The 26,372-nt window shown below is 35.5% G+C and overlaps 1 protein-coding gene across 3 annotated transcripts in view; it reads right to left on the bottom strand.

Annotated features, from left to right (window-relative positions):
- Nucleotides 1-26,372, bottom strand: part of ARHGAP20 (Rho GTPase activating protein 20) — a 132,413-nt gene that overhangs the window by 98,424 nt on the left and 7,617 nt on the right. For all 3 annotated transcript variants that reach the window (XM_045840059.1, XM_045840039.1, XM_045840049.1), the window contains exon 2: nucleotides 12,209-12,291. In XM_045840059.1, the coding sequence (XP_045696015.1) occupies nucleotides 12,209-12,291 (83 nt within the window). The remainder of the gene's footprint in view (nucleotides 1-12,208; nucleotides 12,292-26,372) is intronic.

Here is a 26,372-nt window from a genome sequence, read left to right on the forward strand (position 1 = left end):
CCTAAGTCTGAGTTGGAAACCGGTTTATATTCAGTTATGTTTATCTCTAAAGAAGATGTATTCTCATGATATCCACTGAAAAAACCTAGAAATGAATAGCAACCTAGAAGCAATGAATACACCCACTAACCAGAGTATAGTCTTGAAGAAATACCTAATTCTAGGTCTGAGGCAGGAAATACACAAGATGAACCAAGAACTGAAAATCATACTTTTAAACAGTCTATATATCAAAGAAGAAATCAAAAGGGAAATTAGAAAGTGTTTTCAACTGAACAGGAAAACACTACATGTCAGAATTCATGTGATGCCACTGAAGTAGCACTTACAGAGAAACTTATACTAATCAATGTCTATATTAGGAAAGAATTATCTTAAACAACTACAACTTTCAACTTAAGAAATTAAAAAAAAATAACAAGTTAAGCCAAAAACAAGCAGAAGAAAGGTAATAATCAAGATCAAAGTGCAAACCACTGAAATAGAAAACAGAAAGGCGATAGAGAAAATTAATTAAACCAAAAGCTGTTTGAGAGTACTGATAAAACTAGTCAAACCTCAGCTAGATTAATCAGGAGTAAAATAAAAAATAAACTGATATTACTATACACCAATATTAAAATTACTAAGATCAGAAATTTAAAAGGAAATATCACTACAGAGTCTACAGATGTTAACAATGGCACATTATGAAAAAATTTATGGACTATAAATTTGACAACTTAGATGAAATGAAAATATTCTTGAACTACCATAATTTACTCAAAAGAATAACCTGAATAGTCCTAAAGAAATGGAATACGTAGTTAAAGCCTTTCCAGAAAACAAATGAGCAGAACAAAATTCTAGGCCCAAAACACCATAGGTGAATTCTACCAAACATTTAAGAAAGGAATAATGCTAATCCTACACAAATTCCTCCAGAAAACTGAAAGGGAGAGACTCCCCAACTCATTCAGAGTCTAGCATTACCCTGATACTGGAGCCAAACCAAGACATTACAAAGAAAGGAAGCTACAAACCAATATCCCTCAAGGACACCCATTCTGAAAATAACCTTCAGCAAATCGCATTCAACAATAGCTGAAAAGGATATATCATGTCCAAGAGGGGTGGTTTATACTAAGAATGCAGACTTGTTTTAACATTCTATAATAGATCAATATAACTCACATATTAACAAATTAAAAACAAAAATAATGTGTAATCATCTAAATAGATGGTGAAAATATTTGACAAAATTCAACACTTGCTCATGATAAAAAGTTAGCAAGCTAGGAGTAGAAGGGAATTTCTTCCCTCTACTGTTAGGAGTAAGGTAACGACATCCATTCTCATGGCTTCTCTTCAATATTGTACTGCAGGTTTTGACCAGAGAAATCAAACAAGGGAAGGAAGTAAAGGGCATCTAAACTGGAAAGAAATAAAACTATTCTTGCTCACAGACATGATAGCCTACATAGAAAGTTCAACAGACCCAACCAAAAAAATCTACTAAGATTGATAAGTGAATTTAGCAAGGTTGCAGGATAGACTATGTACAATGTGCAAAAATCAACTATATTTCTACATATAGGCAACACTTTAAAAAATTAAATAAAAAGCTATTTACAAATATCATATGAAAATGTGAAATACTTGGGGTAAAATGACAAAGATATACAAAATGCCAGTATACTAAAAACCATAAAACAGTTCTTTTTTTCATTGCTTATTTTGTTTTTTGATTTCCAAGTTCTATATTGTTTTAAACAACATATCATAAAAGTTCAAGTGATACAAATAAATAGAAAGAAAATAGCCATAATGCAACCTATTTTTCTCCACCCAGAAATAACTAGTTTTTACATTTGATGGTCATTTTAGACATCTATCCATGCATATACGCAATTGACTGTAAAACACTTCTGACAGAAAGTAAAGAAGGCCTAAATAACCAGAGAAATATATCCTGTTCACATGGTATCAATTCTACCCTAAATGAGCTATAGATTCAGTGCAATACAAATCAAAATCTTAGTAGATAATTTGCAGAAGTTATACAGAATATTCCAATTATAATAAAATTAAATTAGAAATCAATAATAGAAAGACAGCAGGAAAGTCCCAAAATATTTAGAAATTAAACCATGGATATAAAAGGAAATCACAGGGAAATTAGAAAACATTTTGAAGTAAATGATAATAAAAGTGCAATGTATCCAAATTGTGGAATGCAGCTAAATCAGTGCTTACAAAAAAATTTCTAATTTTAAAATAAGATAAAAGGTTTAAAAATCTATAATCCAAGTTTCTGTTTTAAAAACTTAGGAAAAGAAGAACAAATAAATTCAAAATAAGTGAGCAGAAGGAAATACTTAAAAAGAGAAACTCATTCAATGTTTCTCTTTCTGACCATGCTAGAATAACTTAAAATCTAAAAGAAAAAGAAAAAAATGAAATAATTATTTCAGATATTGCACAACAGGAGCATAGAACAGTAATCACCAAAAGAAGAAAAACAAAGAACGTGAGCCCTAAGACTGTCCCAGATATCCCTCCACACTAAGATGGCTATAGTCAAAAAGATGAAAAATAACAAGGGCTGCTTAAGGAAGTGTAGAAATTACCTGTATTTGACATGTATAATGCACACTTTTTGCCCAAATTTTTTAGGGAAACATAAAGATGACCATTATATATGGGTATAATAATCGTGTGTGTAACACGCACAAAAACATAGGTGTGCATTATATATGGCAATATACAGTAAAGCCCTGAGACATTGCTAGTGGGAGTGTAAAATGGTGCATCTGCCTTGGAAAACAGTTTAGTAGTTCTTCAAAAAGCCAAACAAAGAAGTTACCACATGACAAAACAATTCCACTCCTAGGTATACATTCAAGAGCAATGAAACATTATGTTCACACAAAAATTTGTACATGAATGTTCACAGCAACATTATTTATAATAGTCAAAAAGTGGAAATAACCCAAATGTCCATCAACTGATGAATGGAAAACAAAATATGGTATATATATCCATATAATGGGATATTATTTGAAAATAAAAGTAACAAAGTACTGATGTAAGCTACAACATGGATGAGCCTTGAAGACATTATGCTAACTGAAAGAACCCAGTCACAGAAGACCATATAGTGCATGACTGGATTTATATTAAATGTTCAGAAGAGGCAAAGGTATGGAGACAGAAAAGAGATGAGTGGGTGCTTAGAGCTAGAGATAAAGAGAAGAGACATGGGAAAGAATGAGGAGTAGCTAATGGCTCTGGGGTTTCTTTTAGGAGGGATGAAAATGCTTTAAGACTGTGGTGATGGCTGCACAACTCTGTGAATATACTAAAAACCAATGAATTTGGTACACTTTAAATAGGAAAATTATACTGTATCTCAATAAAGCTGTTTAGAAAGAATGGTGTCTGGCCCCTTTTCCAACAAATTACACGATATGGGGAATACGCATTTTCATTTATAAATGGAAGCAGTATCTGTTCCAATCTTTCTACATCTAGATATAAGGGTATAAGGTACATGAAAGAAACATTCTAGAAAGCTAGTTTCATGACTTGAAGATGACTATATTGATTACAAATTACCCCAAAACACTGCAGCTTAAACCAACAAACATTTATATTATTACCTCACACAATTTCTGAGGGTCAGGAACAGAGAGTGGCTTAGGTGGGTGGATCTGGCTCAGGTCTCTAATGAGGTTGCAGTCACACTGGAGCTGCAATCTCTGAAGACTTGACGGTGGTTGGAAGGTCTGTTTCCAAGCTCACTTATGTGGTTATTGGTTGGAGGCTTCAGTTCCTCCTGTTGTAGGCCTCCCCACAGGGGTGTTCAGGACATGGTTTTACCCAGAGCAAGTGCTTGGAAAAGCAGATATCGAGTGTGACAGTAATTGAGACAGGAGCTCAGTCTTTTATGACCTAATGTCAGAAGTGATACACTATCATTTTTGCCATGTTCTATTGGTTATGCAGATCAATTCTGATACAAGTGAGGAAAGAATAGACAAAGGCATCAATATCAGGAAGTGGGCCTCACTGGGGTCATTGTGGAGGCTGGCTATCAAAATGACATTATCACAATAAACAGACCAAAAATCTCACATAAGCAAATGTTGGATTTTTGCACTGAAAGAGATAAAAGGTATACTTACTATTCAGCAGTGTCACAGATATACTCTTGAAGATGTTTTCAGAGTTGTGATAAAAGGGTTTGTAATAACTGTTCATATCATTTTCTATTCTCCTTATGACTGAGTATGGTTAGCACAAAGCAATACAAAATTGATGAGCTGGGGGCTGGTGGAGGAAGTATGGGAAGGCTTTAGTCAACTACACTCTCCCCTGTGCCCCTACTATTGACAGATGAGGAAAGAGTCCTAGTTGCAGAAAGGCTAGGTGACTCTACCAGGATCATATGGTGATAGAGCAGGGACTAGATTTCACCCTCTGCGTGGTCTCATTACATCATGAGCTATGCATCAGAGAACCGATGGCAGTGACTCATAAGACAGATGGCATGTTAAACATGTGAGCATTAAATCAATATACGCTGAACAGCTGGTCACTATAGAATTGTCACTTCTTTGTGTGGCTTTTCAACATTGCCCTATACTGTATTACTTTCTCAGGCAGAAGTGGTCTCTTACCCTCTCTCCACTCCAAATGAGAGATGATCTACTTAGCTAGGGGGTGAAAGGAATCACTTTTTTAGTTTAGCTAATATTTATAGAGTATCTGTTCTATACCCAACACTGTACATGGAGATGTGAAGATTAAAATACATGGTCCTGTCACTCAAAAAGCAGATAGTCAAGTTGAGAAGACAAGACCTAAATCTGGAACACTAAGAAAATTAGACATCATGTGACAGGCCAACATAAATATTTAAATATTTTGAATAATTTTATTTAATGAAAATCTTATATAATTCTTACAATATGCCAGATACAACTACATTATAATATTAATTCTTAATCCTCTATGAGTTTATCCCCATTTTTCAGATGAGGAAAGTGAGGTCTGGAAAGCCTAAGGAATTTGCCGAAGTTCCCATGCCTGGTTAGAATCGGGGCCAGATACAAGCCCAGAAAGAAAGGCTCCAGAGTCTGCACTTTTCTTAATCACAGTAGTATGAGGCTTCTCAATCACAGTAACAATTATTCTTCTGCTTCCTTCATGTATGCTTTTGTTCAGGGTTCTGAAGGAAAGTCAATCATGAAAATCAAAACCTCCTCTGAGAAATCCTGGCTGTACTGGGGAAGGGAGTAGAGCTAGCCCAGTACAGTAAGGATGTCTTAGGATAGCTTGTTAATCCTGTGGAAATATGTGAGCATGGTTGAAGAAAAATTCACTAAATGAGGTAGTGCTTTTCTGGTGCCAAAATGAAAGATAAAATTGAATCATAACTGCAATTAGCAAATTAGGCTATAGATGGAATGAAGAAATTAAATGGATGTACTGTTCGGCAAATGCGAAAATAAATTAATTTGGCTCTGTCAAAGCATACTAGAATGTGGGGAGATTTAATATAACCTTCTAAAGATTTCTACCCAGAATCACACCATAAGAAAATAGCATACCACACCAGGAACAGATGTATTCCATCATTTTTAACGAATACGAAAAGTAGTTTGAAAAGAATAAAGTGATATGTAGGCCCGGGAAGCCTTTTGCTTGAAGCAATGAATTCCATTTTGGTAAAAATTTGCCAACTTTGCCACCTTATAAAGCAATTGCTGTCTCTTTCCTTTATATCTGAATTTTACAACTTTGGAAAATGTTCCTTGCAAAAAAGAAGGGATATTGCACACCGCTGGCAATCTTCATATAATAAATTTCTACTTTGTGTTCTTTTCCTCATATATCTTGAATTATCCATGGATCTATCAATTAAAACCTCAGAACACACTGTCCAAAACTGTAGGAAGAGGCCTTATGTAGAGCCAACTGGCTTGTAAGCAAGGCAGCACAGTGAATAGCATTTGGGTTGGATTTTGTTTTTTTCCTAAGATAACAGGCTAGTATGCAAGTGACCTTTGAAAACTGAAGAGGTTAGGAGCACCAAGAAGAGTACAGTTGAAAATCCATCTATAACTTTTGTCTCTCCCAAAACTTAATACAGTTGTCCCTCAGTATCTGAAGGGATTGGTCCTACGGCCCCACAAATACCATTATCCACAGATGCTCAAGTCCCTTATACAAAATGGCATAGAATAATCAGCCCTCCATATCCATGGATTCCCAACTGAGCATTGAAAATACATACCTGTGGTTGGTTGAACCCACAAATGTGAAACCCAGGGATACAAAGAGCCAAGACAGCCAACTGTATATTTATTGAAAATCCAGGTATAAGGTGGACCCACATAGGTCAAACCCATGTTCAAGGGTCAACTGTAGTTTATGGTAATTTTTCAAACATCTTAAAGATTTAAAAACTCTAAAATTCAAAACTTTATTTAAAACTCTTATACCAATTAACTTTATCTGAGCACAGAAGGTTCACAGAATTCCAAAAGAAAAGTCTAGTAACTTTTCTTTTAAATTGACTATTCCTTTAAATTACCATAGTTTGCCATATATAATCCACACCCACATTTTTGGCCCAAAATTTCAGGGAAAAAAATCTTTCATTTTAGTGTTTTAATTTAATTTTTATCTATTCATATTTGGAAGCAAAACTGATTATCACATTCCATGGTATTATTTTGCATATGGATATTGTTATTGCTTTCTAGAGTTATACCTTTAATGAATAAGCATAAATAAAATAATTAAAAATATTTGTACAGATATGGCATTAGTACTACCCATGTATAATGCACATCTTTATTTTTCCCTCAGAAATTTGGGCAACAAGTACACCTTATACACAGCAAAATACGGTATATCAAAGTTACCATAATTACCTTAGAGTAGAGTTATGGTAACTCAGCATAAGAGCAGCTTTTAGGAGGGGATCCAGTTCATTCCAATTACCATATCTGAAAAGTTCACACTCAACCTTCACAGGAGGCATTTTTTCATTCTCTTAAACAAGATTTGACCACAATCCTCACTAAACTACCTTGAAGTACAAATGTTCTCCTTTCATTTGTAAGTATGGTAAGTTATCTACTTTAGACTTATATTAAAATTATGATGCTAACAAGACAGAAACAAAAGGAAATGGAATAAGGAGGAATTTTTAGCACATAATGGAGGATAGTCTGACTATGACAATGTTGGCATGGGGGTATGTGTGTAGTCAGGAACAATAGGAATGAACTGACAAAAAAAAAAGTACAAGCCAGTTACCAAACAGCTGCTTTCCTAGTTCTCCAATGTCTTCTAATGTGGCCTCTCACCATAGCATCCTTGCCAGAAAATTCTCTGTGTGTCTAATCTTGGTTCATAGCTTTGGCACACAGGAATCTCCTAGAGCCTCTTCATCTTAAGTGGTCAATCAAAACAGGTCAATCCTCTGTGTCTCAAGCTCTTATTTCCCAGAATCATTCTAGACATACTTTGGACTTCATCCTAGGGAAACCTCAAGAGTTGTCAGGGTCTATCAGGAATAAATCCAAAATGTTCTGAGCTAATCTTGCTTCAGGCAAGACCTAGATATAATTGTCTTATTAAAATGAATTTAATATTAGAGTCTAGCTGGCTTCCAGATGGCATCTTTCATATTTTTTATTTCCCATCTGCAATGGGAAGAATCTACCAGGAAAATGCGTATTTTTACTTACGTTGTTACTACTGCTACTATCACTAGTAATAAAAATGTATAGCCTTTATACATGTAGCATAGATTATGGACCACAGACTACTCTACACATGTAAGACCTACTTATTCTTCCTTACAACCTTATGAGGTAGTCTTCTTTATTATCCCTGATTTAAAAAGTTAACCCAAGATCACACAGCTAATAAAGGGCAGTATTGAGATTCAAACCTGGCAATTTGGCTCTAGAATCCACGCTCTTATACATTATATCATACAGCTTTTGCTTGCATAATGCAAAGAATATTTCATCAAGACCAAGAACCTGGGTTTGTAGTCCTGTCTCTAATGCTGAATTAGTTATGTGACTTAGGGCAAGTCAGTGACACAATTTCCACTATATAATGAGACAGGCTCAATGAGTAACTTTTAGTTATACAAAGCTGTGATGATAAAGTAGGTGCTTTTCATTATCAAACTTGATTTCTCTGGATGAGTCAGGATGTTCAAAGCTTGAAAATGAAATATATCCAAGGAAAGGAAAAAGGAAACTAATAATCAAGTTAATCTTCTAAGCATCCTCAGTTATTTTCTCATTTCATACTCTATAATGCAAGCCTTAGATTAATATTTTTTACTGAGGAAAACAGATTAAAATTTATCTGAGGCCACACAGAAGGTCAGGATGGAGTGCCAGCATTTGAAGGCAGACAAAGCCCCTTCTGCCTCATTCTAGGGCTTCTCTGGCATTGTCTTTTCCTCCTCTCAGTAGCAGCAAGCAGAGATTTAAAAGGTAATGTACTTAAAGTACCTAGCACAAGGTCTTGCAAACAGCACAGACACAAGAAACTAATTTGGAGGTAAGGACGGAGATAGGTAAATACCAACTTAGAAGTGTTAACAGATTGTAATTTTAAATAAAAGTGGGTACATTTTTGTATAATTTTTATAAGATGAGCTGAATACCATATCAGAACAAGTGAATTTCTGGAGGGAAAGTTTGAATTTATCCTTAAGTAAACAATGATAAACTATCATAAGAATGCCAACATATGTGGTACTTCCAGACCACATACATGAGTTCTTGTGGTATTTTGCTGCTGAAATAACTTCCTAATAATAACTCAGAATTATGTTGTTAAAAGGAATCTCCCTTTTTCCTTAGCCAGAATTTCACAAATAATACCAATAAAAAAGGAAAGTCCCTTATGTATTGACTACTTAAAGGAGGGCAGGAAAAGTCAAATTACTGTCAGAAACTAACTTATTAAACTCCTGTTTTCGTTTGAAAATGGAGTCAGTAGCTCATTCACTAATTCATCCCACAAATACTAGTTGCACATCAGGTATGTACAAAGCATTATTTTATTATGAATAATTTTTTAATAATGTGCCTGGGTCCCACAGCAGAATACTGACTTAGAAACTACTGGACTAGTTGACCTTTAAGGTTCTTTCCAATCCTGGAATTATTTTACTTGAAAATATTTTGTATACATACAACACCCAACAGTTTTTTGGGTGAGGGGGTAGGTAGGCATATACATTAACCACCAACACTACATAGAGTAAAAACATCATTTCTATAAGATAGGTAAAGGTCCTGTTCCCCAGCACTGTGTACTCATATTACTGACTCAGAGAAACTCACAGGAAATAGACTGAAGATTAAAATATATACAACTTAAAATTAAGTTTTTTTTGCTGCAATTACTTTGACTAAAACCCTATCATATTTCTGAGGCAGGAATTTGGGAAACTGGCTCTAACGTAAGTACCAATTATTGCAGAGGTGATGAGGAGACAGGAGATGACTGCACATTATCATACTCGTTCTCGAACTTAAAACAATCTCAGGAAGTCAGACAAGTGTTAGCATTTTCTCTAACCTGCTGTTTCATCTGTTTCAGTTGTTCTCAATCCTATTAAACCATATGCCCCTCTTTTTATGTAAAAGTCTATGCATATACACTTACTCTAATTCCTCCTTTTCCATCTTGAAATGAAAACATATCAATAAAATACCCTAACAATAACATAAAAGCAAATGAAATGAAAGTAATTAATAATAAATTATGTATTTCAATATGTATATGCTCAGGCATGAGTATACTAAAAGACAATGAAGTGATCAGGGACTTATACCTACTTCTAATTAACATATTTAAATTTAAGAGAAGTAGGATAAGAAATCATTCCATGCAACAAGTACAGGAAACTGAAATAAAACCAGGTGATTTTCTGAAATGGTTTCAAAGAATACAAAGTACAATAATCTCTTGATATACAAGGTAGCTGCATTTCTGGAAATTTTAGTGATTTTTGAAACTATACAAAAGTATATAAAACACTTAGTATTTCTATATAAAGAGTTAAGTTATAGGCATGGATAATTATTTAAAGGTTTTCCCTCCTTCACAAATATGCCCTATATGTGACATCCAAAAGCTATGCAGTAACCACACAATTCTTTGTTATGTAGGATGTCCTGTGCATTACATGATTGTCTAGCATCTCTGGCCACTGCCTACTAAATCCTTGGGACAAACTCAAAAGCTGTACAAAATTTCAAAATGCCCCCTAAAGATGAGTACCCCCCTGTTGAGAACCACTGGTCTGTATGAGCTTTCAATGCCTACAGTTGCACTGTTACAGATGCTTGCCCTGGGTTAAGCAGTAGACTGGTCACTGTTGACCTCTGATCTCAGGCTAAAGCTTCTCTGAAGTAAAGACTACTTTAATTGAAAAGCCTCGCATTCATCCAACCCAGAAGCTTCTAGTAAGAAATTTTACCTTAAACTGTTTCTGCTTTTTAAAAAAGTAAATAATAAAGCTATTTTTGCATACATAGTAGAATTAAAGACAGTTATACTGATAATTCTGCCTCCCCTCTCTACTTCCTCTAAAAAATACTTTCTCCTGAGTTTTCTAGGCAATCAAGGTCAAATTGTGAACCTATAATCATTCTCTTTTATCCATACTAATGCAAAGACATGCACACAGGCAAATAATCTAAAGGTTATTTAAATATGGTACTGAAATGTATTACTATGTTGTTTGTTTATTTGGGAGAAGAGTATCTTCCTAATTAAATTTTTATTAGGCTTCTATTGAAAGTAATTCACATTTCCTGATCACCCAATGACTATAGCATGTGTATTTGGGGGGGGGGGCAGGTAGGGGGCTGCCTAAGTCTCAGAACTTGCTGAGTACTGAGTATTTTGAAAGTTTCACTGACTGGGATTTAGCTATATAATTTATTTTTTGGCATTGAAAAAATACCATGCTTCTATATAGATTTTATGTGTTAAATTAGCACATAATTCATAGAAATATCAGATGTACCCTCACTTTAAATAAAGGTGATAAGGATTTCTATTTACATAAAAGGATTCACAGATTAGTAGAATATCATTACAGGATTCCTTTGAACATATAACTTCTGAATTACAATACCATTTTAAAATTAATGAATAAGTTAATGATTGAATATCCATTCAATTTCTACACATTGTAATATTCTTAAAATGTCCATTGAAATAGTATTCAGCCTCATTAGGTAACATGACCATTTCACTAGATATTAGCTTGTTTTTCCACTTCAATTTTCACTAATGAATTCACTAATTAATTTAACCAATAATGGCTAAAAGAAATCAACATCCCTTACTTTTTATTTTCTTATTTTTAATTATTTTATTGTTCAAGTACAGTCATCTGCATTTACCCCCTTCCACTTCCCCTCCACCCCAGCTACCCCCACCTCCTTCCCCTGCTTTCACCCCGCCTTGGCTTTGTCCACATGTCCTTTATAATTGTTCCTGAAAACCCTTCCTCCCTTCCCTCCATTATCCGCCCCCCCCCACATACCCCTCTGGTTACTGTCAGTTTGTTCTTAATTGCAATGTCTCTGGTTATATTTTCCTTGCTTGTTTGTTTTGTTGACTAGGTTCCACTTACAGGTGAGGTCATATGGTATTTGTCCTTCACTGCCTGACTTATTTCACTTAGCATAATGCTCTCCAGTTCCACCCATTTTCAATAATCTTAATCTTTCTTCATATCTACAATTGGCAGAAAATTTGTCTTATAACCATGCATAGGCATCATTTTATGACAGAGAACTAGGCAAAGGCTTGTGTATAACCAAAAATGTATGGTGGTTAAAATAACTCGTATTTTAGTATTCCAATTTCTAATTATTTTATAAATAAACTTTAACAGTGTGTAGAACTTGTATTTTTGTGTACTATGTGATGTGGGATCCACTTGAGAATAAATTTTAAAACAATTGATCAGATGTGCCAGCTCTAAAATGCTTTATGATTCACAGAAAGAATTAGCCTTATTCATAACCTCAGAACAGCAGTCCTATTTTCTATCATTAAACAGAATTCTGATGCTGATAAAAAACAAGTAAGTAAACAACCTCACACGTAAAAAAGATGCAGCACATATAAAATGTATGATACAAAGTTTTTCACTTACTTGGTACTAGGCCGTTTTTGTAGGGCTTTATCCAAGATAAGAGAGGGTGCACTCCTCCTCCTTTCTGCTAGCGTTTTCATTTTCTGTTGAGAAAAAGAATCAAAATAAGACCATGGGGCTTGTAGAGAAAGTGAATGTCAATTTTCAACTGAATTCAGCAAGTTTTATATTGCCTATGAAGAAGTTTGTAATCTCATTACGAAGATAAAATAACAACATCTAAACTAGGAAGCTAGTATCAAAAAGTAGTATAGAAAGTAAGTATTTTATGGTCTGAGAATAAGGTCAAATGCTGACCAGAGTATTTGGAAAATGCATTATCATAACAATTACCATCTTTTTCAGCTAGCATACATACGCTTATTATGTGCTGGGCCCTATGCTAAAGGCAGAATGGGATTATCTCATTTATACTCCTAAATGTCATCAAAGTAGGTTCTACTATCTGTATTATTGGAAGGGGAGGCCCCAAACTGGTTTTCAAGAATAGACAGAATTTGAAGAGATCAGGTAACAGGAGGAACAGGAAAAACAGTAAAAGCAAAAGATGGAGACTAGATTCTTATTCATTTAACAGACCCTTTAAATACTTACAGATTTGGAAATACCTTCTTCAAATATATTTTTTTTACTATAATTTAAAGCAAAAACAAAAACAAGACATTTTCCCTGACTGGTGTAGTTCAGTGGGATGGGCATCGTCCTGCAAACCAAAAGGTCACTGGTTCAATTCCCAGTCAGGACACATGCTTGGGTTGTGCGCCAGGTCCCCAGTTGGGGATATGAGAGAGGTAACCGATTGATGTTTCTCTTGCACATCAGTGTTTCTCTCCCACTCTTTCTTCTTCCCTTCACCTCTCTCTAAAAATAAATAAATAAAATCTTAAAAAATAAAAAAGGGCTTTTCCCCCCTTTTCTAGGTATTCTACAAATATAGAATTAACTAGATAGATCAGGTATTCTGTTTCAGAGGACCTTCAATTTGTGGTAAATGAAGTTTTATTTAGCTTGAATTATCCATATAATTACTCTCTAAATGCAATTATATATTTAATAAATCTAGATAGAGTAAGAGGGCCTGCCAGTGAGCATGGATGAGTAAAATTAACAACAGTCACAAAGAGCCATGAGTAAAGTTCAGGATGTCTTACCAAAGTCATTCTTCCTGCTCTACCCTCCCACCCTACCTTGGCCAGAGGTCTCACCCACTGCCTGAGGGTCTAGGCCATCCATGCTTGGGAACTGGATGCTACACTCCATTAAGAACCATACACGACTAACCAGTTCAGTATCAGTATTGCATTACATGATTCATAAAGTCATGGCTACTTAGCTGCCTAAATAAAACCTAGACCGTAGCATAGGAACAGAGGTAGAATTACCCAGTGAGAAGGGGATGGTAGACTTCTTTGGCACAGTCCTCACCCCCAAATTCACCATGCCCCGCAAGGATATCTTCTGAAGTACTGGTGTCACCAATGCCGTGGCCTCAGTGTTGCTGCTTCCCCTGTTAATCTTTTGGCTCACATGTGGACACTGCATGCCCAAACCTCCCCAGCATAGCTCAGATAGCAAATGAAACAATTATATAAAACATTAATAAAGGACAGGAAACAAGCAGATAATACAGAATAACACATTTCTCAACCAGTTAACAACCATGAATCAGTTTCAAGACAGGTTAGATTGTATAAAATTATTTGTACAATATGTATGAGTATTTGGTGCCTTTCTTCTAGAAAGAAAGCCCATCCATAGTTTCATCAGAGTTCTATAATCCCTTCCCACCCCAGTAATTTTAATAACCTACTTCACATATTATAGCTTGTAAACCTCACCCCACTGTTTCCATTAGCCACACCTCTTGGCATCGTAAGTCACAGGAATCTAACATCTGGAGGCTAGTGGGACTGTGAACGTTATAGGTGAAGGGAAATCTGGAAGACAATACCCTTTCCCAGTGAAGAGTGTCAATAATGGAAGACTGCATTGATTTTTACTAAGAAAAGTGACAGTTTGTTCATATGTAGATTTTCTGCTGGATTCTGTGTCACCTTCACATCTGGGCTTGCTTCCTGCTCATTATCCCAACACCTATATTCAGGATCTGCTTGCTTACTATGCTTTGAACTTTGAAATAATATGTCTAATCCTTTTAAGATTAACCTGGGGCCTTCACCTTCTGACGCTCTTGACTGTGAGGGTCTGCCAGACTACCTTGAAGGGGGGTGCATTTATGGACCTAGCTCCTCAGTCTTATTTCTACTGCCCCTAACCCTAAGAAACCACTCACTGTCAGCAGATCCAAGCTCCTAAACTAGATCTTCATTAATATATAAGTTCTAATTCTAAGCTCCTTGGCTTTCAGGTTTACCAAGAATTTGGAAAGTATTCAAAAGATAGCCATAAAAATGATTTAAAATGTGGAGGAAAAAAGGAGCCTATAAGAAAAGTTAAACTGATCTGAAATTCTTTATTTGGAAACATTAATAATCTCCAAATTAATGTAGAGTTACAATATAGAGGATAGGAAGTATCTTCCAAGGAAGATAAGGCAAAAAGAAACTGCTAAACTGTAGACTAGGAATCCAAGTTGATCTTGGGTAGTGGTTCTTTGAGAAATTTATAAAAGCTATGAACTAAATTAAGCACATAATTTCAGGGTGTTCAGAAACCCACATAATATGGATTCCTTAGTGATTCTGAAACCCAAATATGAAACCTTCTGGTATAAAAAAATATTTCTGAAGTGATGGCTGTTAAACATGAGAATGGATAATCAAAGAGGGGTGACATATTTTCTTCTGCACAGATGCTTTTAAAATGGTTTTTCATAGAGCTCTAACATAGAGGATCATTTCATATGTAGTAATCAGGCTGTGTTTTCTTGGTTGTAACATTGTCTGATGTATGAGGAGTCAAATGGAGTGTTTCTACCTAATCCAGCAAACCCATATTCAGGAGAATGCACTCAAACTACAGGCAGAATATTATTTTTGAGATCCTATTGTTAGTAATGAAACTTAATTTACCACTAATGAGATATGCAACTCAAAGCAATCCAGTCACTTTTCTAGGCCTCCACTTCCTTATCTAGAAAAAGAAAATTTCAACTACATATAGTTTCACAGGTGCCTTCTATTTCTGATATTCTCATAATAAGTGTCCACCAAAGACTCACCCTGGATTTGCAAGAAAATAAACAATACCTACATCACACATTTAGAATTCAGAGGATTCACTTCTCTTGTAAGTAATAAGTCTTAAGAGTTGCCAATATGAGGGATTAATAAATAAATTTATCTATTAATTCATTCAAAATACACAGATCTCTTTTTTTTATCCCCACACAAAGACATGTTTTCATTGCTTTTAGAGAGAAAGGGGATGGGGGTGGAAGGAGAGACAAACAGACAGACATTGATGTGAGAGAAGAACATCAATTAGTTGCCATAGGTTGCCTCCTGTACATGCCCTGACTGAGGATTGAACCAGAAATTCAGACATGTGCCCTGACTAGGATTTCAAATGCAAAACCTTTCAGCGTATGGAAAACACTACAACCAACTGAGGCACACCAGCCAGGGCCAGACCTCTTTCTTTTGCTCCTAACCATTGTGAAACACAGGGCCAATAATGATTTTTAAACAATTTCACACATCAAAGAATCTATTCTCAGGCAATAAAGACTTGGATGTTCTTTCTGTTTATAATAACTGTGTGAAATGCAATGCATGGAAATAGAATGAAGCCATTGATTATCTCACAAATGTATATTAGTACAAACTTATCAGGATAGGTTGAGACTATGTTGTATTAGCACCAAAAAATAATACAGTTGTTCAGTAACAGTGAAAACTATGATTCTTTGCTTCACAGGACACAGAAAGAAGGTTTAAAACTGCATGTTTTCTTTGTGACCTTAAAAATCAAAATCTACAGTGTTCAGAATGTCCAAGTTCTTAATGTTAATATCTAGATGACCCCCAAAATATTGCATGCCATTCTGAAACTGAATATTTTTAAAAGGTAATATTATTTTCTAAATTGATAAACTATACACTAGGCAAAAATTCAATTGCATTAACCTTTTGTGAACAATTTTCTTGATATCATACTATTTACCTGGTCTTATGCAGCCCCAAAAATTAAACAAGAGTTTTATAGAGCTAAAAAAAAAAATAAACAAACATAAATAGCCTCTATTTATTCCTCCACTCCTAAATAGGAAGGATGAGAGGGAACTTGGAAAAAGTTATAAAAGGAAATAAATAGTAATTAAAATTTTAAAACTACTGGGGTTTTTTACTAGCAGGCATTTATTAGGAAAGTAGACCATGAATACTAGACAGAAGTTAGATCTTTGATTTTCTAAGCTGTCTCTTCTGTAATGAAAGCAAAAAACCTATTCTTTTTTTTTTCAGATTAGCTTCTTTATTTTATTTTATTTTTTTATTTTAATCATTGTTCTAATACAGTTTTCTCCTTTTTACTCCCAATCCTGTCCCCCCCTCCCACCCCCCCACTTCCCTCCCATTACCACCCTCCCCTTAGTTTATGACCATGTGTCCTTTAAGTTTGTTCCTGTGAACCCTTCCCATTGTCCCGTTAAATTTCCTCTTCTCTCCCCTCCGGTCACCATCAGCCTGTCCTCTATTTCAGTGTCTTTGGTTATATTTTGCTTATTTCTTTGTTTTGTTATTTAGCTTCCTGTTAAAGGTGAGATCATATGGTATTTGTCTTTCACTGCCTTGCTGGTTTCGCTAAGCATAATGTTTTCCAGCTCCATCCACGCTGTTGCAAAGGATAGGAGCTCCTTCTTTCTTTCTGCTGCACAGAATTCCATTGTGTAAATGTACCATAGTTTTTTGATCCATTCATTTACTGATGGGCATCTTGGTTGCTTCCAGCATCTAGCTATTGTAAATTGTGCTGCTATGAACATTGGGATGCATAGGCTCTTTTGAATTGGTGTTTTAGTATTCTTAGGATAGAGTCCCAGCAGTGGAATTGCAGAGTCAAAAGGCAGATCCATTTTTAGTTTTCTGAGGAAGTTCCATACTGCTTTCCATAGTGGTTTTACCAGTCTGCAGTCCCACCAGCAGTGAACTAGGGTCCCCTTTCCTCCACAACCTCTCCAACACTTGTTGTTTGTTGCCTTGTTTATGATGGCCATTCTGTCTGGTGTGAAGTGGTATCTCATTGTGGTTTTAATTTGCATCTCTCTGATAGCTAGCGATATTGAACATCGTTTCATGTGTCTTTGGATTTTCTGTATGTCCTCCTTGGAGAAGTGTCTGTTCAAGTCCTTTGCCCACTTTTTCATTGGATTCCTTGTCTTCTTGGAGTGCAGTCTTGTAAATTCTTTATATATTTTGGAGATTAAACCCTTGTCTGAGGTATCATTGGCAAATATGTTTTCCCATACAGTTGGTTCTCTTTTAATTTTGATACTGTTTTCTTTGGCTGTGCAGAAGCTTTTAATTTTGATGAGGTCCCATTTGTTTATTCTTTCCTTTATGTCCCTTACTCTAGGGGACAAGTCAGGAAAAAAGTTTCTTTGTGAAATATCTGAGATTTTCCTGCCTACATTCTCTTCTAGGAATTTAATGGTGTCACGTTTTATATTTAAGTCTTTTATCCACCTTGAATTTATTTTTGTATATGGTGTAAGTTGGTGCTCAAGTTTCATGTTTTTGCACGTGGCTGTCCAGTTCTCCCAACACCATTTGTTGAAGAGGCTATTTTTATTCCATTTTATGTTGCTGCCTCCTTTGTCAAACATTAATTGACCATAGAGATTTGGGCTTATTTCTAGGCTCTCTGTTCTGTTCCATTGGTCTATGTGCCTGTTTTTATGCCAGTACCAGGCTGTTTTGATTACAGTGGCCTTGTAGTATAGTTTAGTGTCGGGTATTGTGATCCCTCCTACTTTATTCTTCTTTCTCAAAAATTGCAGCAGCTATTCGGGGTCATTTATCATTCCATATAAATTTTTTGAAGTGTTTGTTCTATGTCTGTGAAATAAGCCATTGGTACTTTAATAGGAATTGCATTGAATGTGTAAATTGCTTTGGGTAGTATGGACATTTTGATGATATTAATTCTTCCAATCCAGGAACACGGTATATGTTTCCATTTGTTTTTGTCTTCCTTGATTTCTTTCTTCAGTGTTGTGTAGTTTTCTGAATACAGGTCTTTTACCACTTTGGTTAGGTTTATTCCTAGATATTTTATTTTTCTTTTTGCTATTTCAAATGGGATTTTTTTCCTTGATCTCTGTTTCTGCTGTTTCATTGTTGGTGTACAGAAATGCCTTTGATTTCTGGATATTGACTTTGTATCCCGCTGTTTTGCCAAATTCATTTATTAGGTCAAGCAGTTTTTTGGTAGAGTCTATAGGATTTTCTATGTATACTATCATGTCATCTGCAAACAGTGACAGTTTTGTTTCCTCCTTTCCGATTTGAATGCCTTTTATTTCTTTTTTCTTGTCTGATTGCTGTGGCTAAAACTTCCAGTACTATATTGAATAGAAGTGGTGAAAGTGGACAGCCTTGTCTTGTTCCTGATCTTAGTGGAAAAGATTTTAATTTTTTGGCCATTGAGTATGATGTTGGCTGAAGGTCTCTCATATATGGCCTTTATTATTTTGAGGAATGCTCCCTCTATTCCCACTTTGCCGAGTGTTTTTATCATGAATGGGTGCTGTACCTTGTCAAATGCATTTTCTGCATCAATTGATATGATCATGTGGTTTTTGTCTTTGCTTTTGTTTATGTGATGTATTACATTTACTGACTTGCAAATATTGAACCATCCTTGCATCCCTGGAATGAATCCCACGTGGTCATGGTGTATGATCTTTTTAATGTATTGTTGGATGCAGTTTGCCAGTATTTTGTTGAGGATTTTAGCATCAATGTTCATCAGTGATATTGGCCTGAAGTTTTCTTTCTTTGTTGTGTCTTTATTTGGTTTTGGAATTAGGATGATGTTGGCCACATAAAAAGAGTTTGGGAGACTCAAAAAACCTAATCTTACAAAAGAATAAATGAATAGAGATCATAATTGAACATAAGAAACAAATGTCTATAATTAATTGTGTTTTTTTTGTATTTCAATAACACAAAACTCTAGCAACATTACCAGCTAATCTGCAAGGTGCTTTCCACTTCAACACTCTCTTAATCTCGGGATTAACTATATTTTCAATTTCTTATGTTCCTACCTTGCTCTACATATCATGCTTCAGTTACAGCCATTTATTTTTCTGCATGGTTCTAGAAAGCAGGGGCTATGTCTTCTTCCCAAACTACCTCCCACCTTCCTACAATGATCTGCTGGAACTCTACACACTATAGCAGGCCTACTTTTCATTCCCAAAGCACAGTAGACTGGCACAATTTTAAAATCCACCTATCCTCTACATCTATACCACTATCCTCAAATACACACACAGAAAAACAAACAAGCAAGCAAACGTACAAAACTTGGGTACTCTGCTGGAATGCTGTCATTAAGGAAATGTAAACATGACTCTTAACAGGACTGTAAGAGTCATTCTTGCACACTGCAAACTACATCTTTTGACACAGTGTTGATTTTTACCACTTAGAGCTACACAGTAAGCATTTGTCTGATGATAAATTTAATTACTTGCCAATAGATGGCGCAAGGGCAACTGGCTACCCACATGCAAAAGAATGAAGTTGGACTCCTACTTCACACCACATACAAAATTTAACTCAAAATGGTTCAACAATTTAAAAGCAAGAGCAGACACTATAAAAATTCTAGAAGAAAACACAGGCAAAAATATTTGTGATTTTAGATTAGGTAATCATTTCTTAGACATGATACCAAAAACACAAGCAAAAGAAAAAACAACATAAATTAGACATGACTGTCAACAACATGAAAAACTTCTGTGCTTCAAAGGACACTATTAAGAAGTGAAAAGAAGACCCACAAAATGGGAGAAAATTTCTGCCATTCATTAGAGATTTGTATCTAAACTATATAAAGAACTGTTACAATTCAATAAAGACAAGCCAATTTAAAAATGGGCAAAAGATCTGAGAAGACAGTTCTCCAAAGAAGATATGCAATAGCCAATAAGCACATGAAAAGATGTTTAACATTATTAGCCATCAGGGAAATGCAAATCAAAACCATGAAATACTACTTTATACTCATCAGGATGACTATAATAGAAAAGACACCCAAATAACAATTGCTGACAAGGATGTGAACATAGTGCACTCCACATCCTCCAATCGTGTCTCTAATCTAAATTTCTTCTGCTGGTGGGAAAGGTAAAATGGTGCTGTCACTTTGAAAGCAGTTGGGAAGTTTTACAAATGGCTAAACACAGTTACTAGATGATCATGCAATTCCTCTTTAGGTACATACAAGAGAAATAGAAACACATCCAGAGTAAAACATGAATGTTCATATCAACATTATTCACAATAGTCAAAAAGTGGAGACAACTCCAATGTACATTGACTGATGAACAAATAAAATGTGGTATATACGTAAAATGAAATATTACTTGGCAACAGAAGTACTGATATGTGTGCAACATGAATGACTCTTGAAAACATTATGCTAATTAAAAGAAGTCAATCCCAAAGGACCACATATTATATGATTCCATTTATGTGAAATATCCAGAATAAACAAATCCACAGAAACTTAGATTAGTGTTTACCTGGATTTGGGAAGATAAAGGGATTGGGATGTGATAGCGAAGGGGTATGGTGAATCTTTTTGGGGTTTTTCTAAAATCGACTATGGTGATGGATACACAATTCTGTGAATGTACTAAAAACCATTGAATTGTATACTTTCAGTGGGTGAACTGTATGGTAAGTGAGTTTTATCTCAATAAAACTATTAAAATATCCTAACTACCAAATTCCTAAATCATTGGGCTCCATCCCAGCAAACTGGTTCATAAACAGAAGCTATAATTTCCTTTATTTGTATAACAATCATCTGAAGTATAATGCATAAGGATGGAACTTATTTATGTGCTTTTGGTCCAACATGTTTTTGTACTAAATGTTTGAGTGGCTGCCCATTTAAATTCCTCAGGGATCTGAGGAATATAGCCGGCTGCCTGTTGTGATTTGCCACCATTTCTCCCCCACTCTTCCAGTGCCCTACTTAGTATTTCCATGTAGTAAATTCTCAATGCCTGTGTGTTAAGTCAATGAATGAACACTGACTGTATCTGAGAGTTTAAGTTGGTAACATAGTGTGCCTATGTAGGAAAATGTGGTTGTAAATAGGTCACTGCAGAAAAAAGTTTTTTTCTTCTGTTTTCAACAACTCAGATAACATTGTTTACATAAAAACCTAGATGAAATCTCTCATTGGAAATTTAACTTCATGTCAATCAAGAGATACAGTATTATTTTTGATACCTCTAAATCACTCTGAATCTGGTTATTCTTAGTTTAGATTAAAGGGAAAAAAGCCTATCAAAAGAAAAGAACAGGATGAAAGATTTAAGTCAGGTGCATTTTTTCATACTTTTTTTTCCAGTCACTTTTTGAAGAAATATTCAAGCACTGCAGTTGAATTTAAGTCAAATGTAATGAAGTCATTTTCAAACATTTAAAGTTAGCGTACAATTAAAATAAAGCCTTTGATGAAAGCTTATAAATACTCTATAAATATAGTTTCAAATCCACAAAAAAATACTTACTCACATTTGTAAAATAGCTTATTCAAATTTGACTATTTATCCTTCTGTGGCTAGTCTGTACCATTTCTTGTCTTCCTACATGACTGCAGCATTTATTTGTGGATATATAACTCAAACACACTGGCTCCACAAAGGAACAAGAAAATTATTCTTAACCTTGTACCTTGCTTCTGAGGCCCTATTATCACAAAAATGTTCTGACCACTGGGTGAACTAAAGCTTCTCACTATTGTCAGTTTGGTCTCTGATGAGTAAGATCTTCTATTTACTCATAATCATCCCATCCAGAATCCCTCTGAACATTTCGTTAAAACAAATATCATCACAACATAGACTACTATAAAGGAATACAACTTGTTTTCTGAGGCTAAGAAAGATACATTTTTACTTTTGGCTATACTTCCTCTTTCTGTGATACAACCACTATGAAATAATAAATATGAGAATCAATATAATGTAGAAAAATGGGCATGGGGCTAAATTCTGGACCCTGATTTTATCACTTAAGTTCTCAGAGTCCTCTCTGTAAAATGACATAACCATCCAACCTACCACAAAGAACTGAATTAAGATTATATACATGAAAGTCCTCTGACATGGAAAGCACATGATAGTGTAACATAAAGAGCAATGCTTTAGAATATACAAGTACTGCCCGTAAATAAATATGGGGACAGTAGAACCCCCCTTATATATTATTCTTTGTTTCTATGCCTCCACCCTATCCATGTAGTCTTCTGGAGCATCACTATGACCTTCAAGTTCACTGGATTTTCTTCTTCCACAAAGCCACTGGTTTCAACAACCCACCACCCTGGAGGACCCTGGAGTAGGCAAGGCCAATGCTCCTCCTCTCATGATCCCTTCCAGGTAGGGGTTCCCTACATTTTCACATCATCCCCCATATAAAATGATGTTATTTGTATATCCATGGCACAGACTATAATAAACAAAAAAAATGCTCTGGTTGTCTCAGTACCTATCTACCTGTCTAAAGGCTAAGAGGCTGAATATATCAGATACATCTGCAATGGCTGAGAAACTCTGCCTTACAGCAACTTCTCACTTTCCTCATGCAAAGTGACAGAGGATGGTGGTCAAATCCAAAAACCATAATGGTGAAAGAATATATCAAATTAGAATTAAAAAAATAGGCCTTTGCCTATCCAGATTCAGATAGAGTGTAACCTAGTAATGGCTACTGTCGAGCTGATATTCAAGAGGCTGAATGTAGGGGTGTAAAAGAAAATACAGACACCTCTCCTACATATAAATTAGGACCCAGGTAAATAGGGAAAGAGAAAGGCTACAGAGAAGTTGGGTTTTTCAGATCTTTGAAATAGGAGCTGATATGGGCACATTCCATTTTCAGAGTCCACACACCAGTGACCAGACATCCAAAAATAGATTTTACCTTTCAGTTGTGCCATGTGACAGCTGTCTATCAAAATTAGGTCAAAGCTGCTCAGCACAGCACTGACATTTAGTGCTGATAGGGCTATTTCTGCTGTGGGTTGGATGTTTCTAATCTAAACTTGTCCTAGATAAGGAAAATAAGACTGAAACAAAATTATAAAGTAAACTGCGCAGTGTTGCCCATAAGCCCCATTTCTGGTGGCTGACAGCAGACTGTTGTCTCTCCTCCCTTTCCAGCCTCCCACACTGTGGCTAAGTCTTCCATAAGTAAAACTAAGCATTACCTCCATCCTAGGTTGCTTCAGAAAAGTGCTGCAGTTGCCATTATGAAACTGAGCATTCACCCTGCAGGCTTTCTGCACACATCAGAATCTGGAGAGTCCCTGTGATCTAGAACACTGGAGATAGCAACAGAAAAAACCAGAGAGCAAACTTTTTGCTCAATAAAAGTTTATTTAGAGGTAGTCAGTCAGCTTAGGGTACTATAACAAAATAACACACATTGGATGGTTTAAACAACAGACATTTTTCACAATTCTGGAGACTGGGAAATCCAAGTGCTCACAGACTGGCTTCTTGTGAGGGCCCTTTTCCTGATTTACAGATAGCTGCCTTCTTGCTCTACACTCAAATGGGGGACAAAGAGGGCAGTGGGGCAAGCTCTTGGTCTCTTATAATGGTACTAAAACCAATGTGGGGATTTGGTTCTCATGACCTCATCTAACCTAATTATCTCCCAAATGCCCCTACCTCCAAATAATATCATACTGGGGATTGGAGCTTCAACATATGAGTTTGCAGGGGACACATTCAGCCCACAACAGAGGTTTCTGCCAAATGCTCTGGAGATACAAAGGTATAAGTCATGAAACTTATCAAATCACAATAAAATGTATATACAGGGTCTGGCAGAAGTAATGACTACTTGAATATGGTTGGTAGGGATAATATGGGTGTAATAATTTATAGGTTTAATTTGAACATTTCACCTAAAATGTCATATGGTGTGCTTGAGTGTGATATTGTTATGTTACAGAATTACATGCTTATGATTTTGTAATAAATATTTTTGTAACAAAAAGGGGAGTTAATTGTGCTAGACCCTTTGCATTTCCTCAAAGCACTGTGAATATGACTGTATGTACATATAGGTGTATATATAGTGTATAACATGTTTTAGTGGCATTTTAAATTGAAATCTAGTATATTTTCAGATACTGATACCTTCTAGGAAGGCAAGCTTTATAATCACATATTTTTGTTAAATTTTATGTGGTTCTATAAGGTAGAGGATGTCTTTAATAAGAACAGCCACTAAATTTGGGACAGCTGGAGAAATGTGAAAGAATCAGACACTTAAATTATTAAAGTTGGAGCTTTCATTTTCTGCATATTATCAGTTGTCTCACTTCCTCCAGTCTACTGAACATGTTTCACCTTTTGCCCTCCAAACCTTTTATCAAACCATAACCTGGGAAACTGGTGAAATCACAGGGAGTGGTAAACTGCTTTGCAACAATTTTCACTTCAACCAAAAGCAATAACTGCACTCTTTAGGTATCTGTGACTTGTGAATTTTCAGTCTATAGTTATAACTTTCTATTAACTTGGAATGCTCAATATTCAAAATTAACAATTGCTTTTTATACAGGTGTGTAACAATAAAAGACTATCCTTAATTTTCATCTTATAGAACATCAACAGAATCACAAAAGTTAATTTTTATTTTGCTATGTTGAAATGCAATATTGTGTTCACATTTTAAGTAAAAATATCTATTCAAGCAAGAGTTTTTCCTATACTCAAGATTCAGGATACAAAACATTTAATGAATGGAGAAATTTTCCACTGGGTTTCCCACATATGATTTCCCATGATGGAATCATCTGAGGTATTGGATTCAGTGCACCCATACATAACTTTGAAATATAGTTTTGAGTTTAGAGAATATGCCAAGCTTTCCAACAGAAAGCAAGATATCAGCATGGAAATCAAACCAGGCTGAAGAGCTCTTGAAATGGAAGGGCTTTACCTAAAACATATGAAAATGACAGATAACAAGGCATAAAACTCACAGCTTTCCAAAGTAATTAGACCAATGATTGCGTCATTGTTGCTGCTAGTCAATAACAACTGGAATGATTAATTTTATGTGCCAACTTGAATGGCCATGAGGTACCCAGATTAAACACTATTTCCAGGTATGTCTGTGAAGGTACTTCGAGTGAGATTAGTATTTGAATCGCTGCACTCAGTAAAGCAGAATGTTCCCCCCCAAAGTGAGTAAGCATCATTCAATCCTTTAAGGGTCTTTTAGAACAAAAAGTGGAGGAAGGAGGAATTCTCCCCTCCCTTCAACCCCCTCACTGTTGAGCTAGGATGTCTCATTTCATCTTTTCTTGTCTTCAGGAAAAGGTGGTTGTGAATTACATGGCTTTCCTGGGTCTCCACCTTGCAGATGGCAGATCATGAGGCTCGAGGCTGGAGGCTCGAGACTCGAGACTCATATTGGTCTGTTTTTCTGGAGAACCCTAAAGAATACATTTACTTATTGGCAATAATGAACATGACATTCAATGGTAGGTGGAGAGGGTAGAGATTCTGTTCCCCAAAGAATAAAATTACTTCTCAGAAGACACATATGTTCTTTTCTCAGCTGGTTATATGCAATTCAAATCCATTCTCTCCTACATCTTATGTTACAAATAATAACAAATACATGTATAGTCTAGTTGGAAACAAAAACAGAGTTGGAAGACCTGGGTTCAGATTCCAGCTCTGTTGCTTACTGCATGTACTCTTGGTAGGCTCAGTTCCTTTCTCTATAAGAGTAAGATAATAATAATAACTACCTCATATAAAATTTATATGCAACACATATAGTTAGGCATTCATTTAAAGAGGTTTTAAAAACTTCCATTACTATGCTATAAATTAGAACAGCAAACTCATCTTTTTGCTCAAGTTGCTACCTTATATTTGATATTTATGACCTTCAAGGGTAACTGTTTTGAAGGACAGTATTATGGA

The sequence above is a fragment of the Phyllostomus hastatus genome, unplaced genomic scaffold (genome assembly GCF_019186645.2).
Source record: "Phyllostomus hastatus isolate PE091 unplaced genomic scaffold, TTU_PhHast_1.1 phas_contig_113, whole genome shotgun sequence".
NCBI lineage: Eukaryota > Metazoa > Chordata > Mammalia > Chiroptera > Phyllostomidae > Phyllostomus > Phyllostomus hastatus.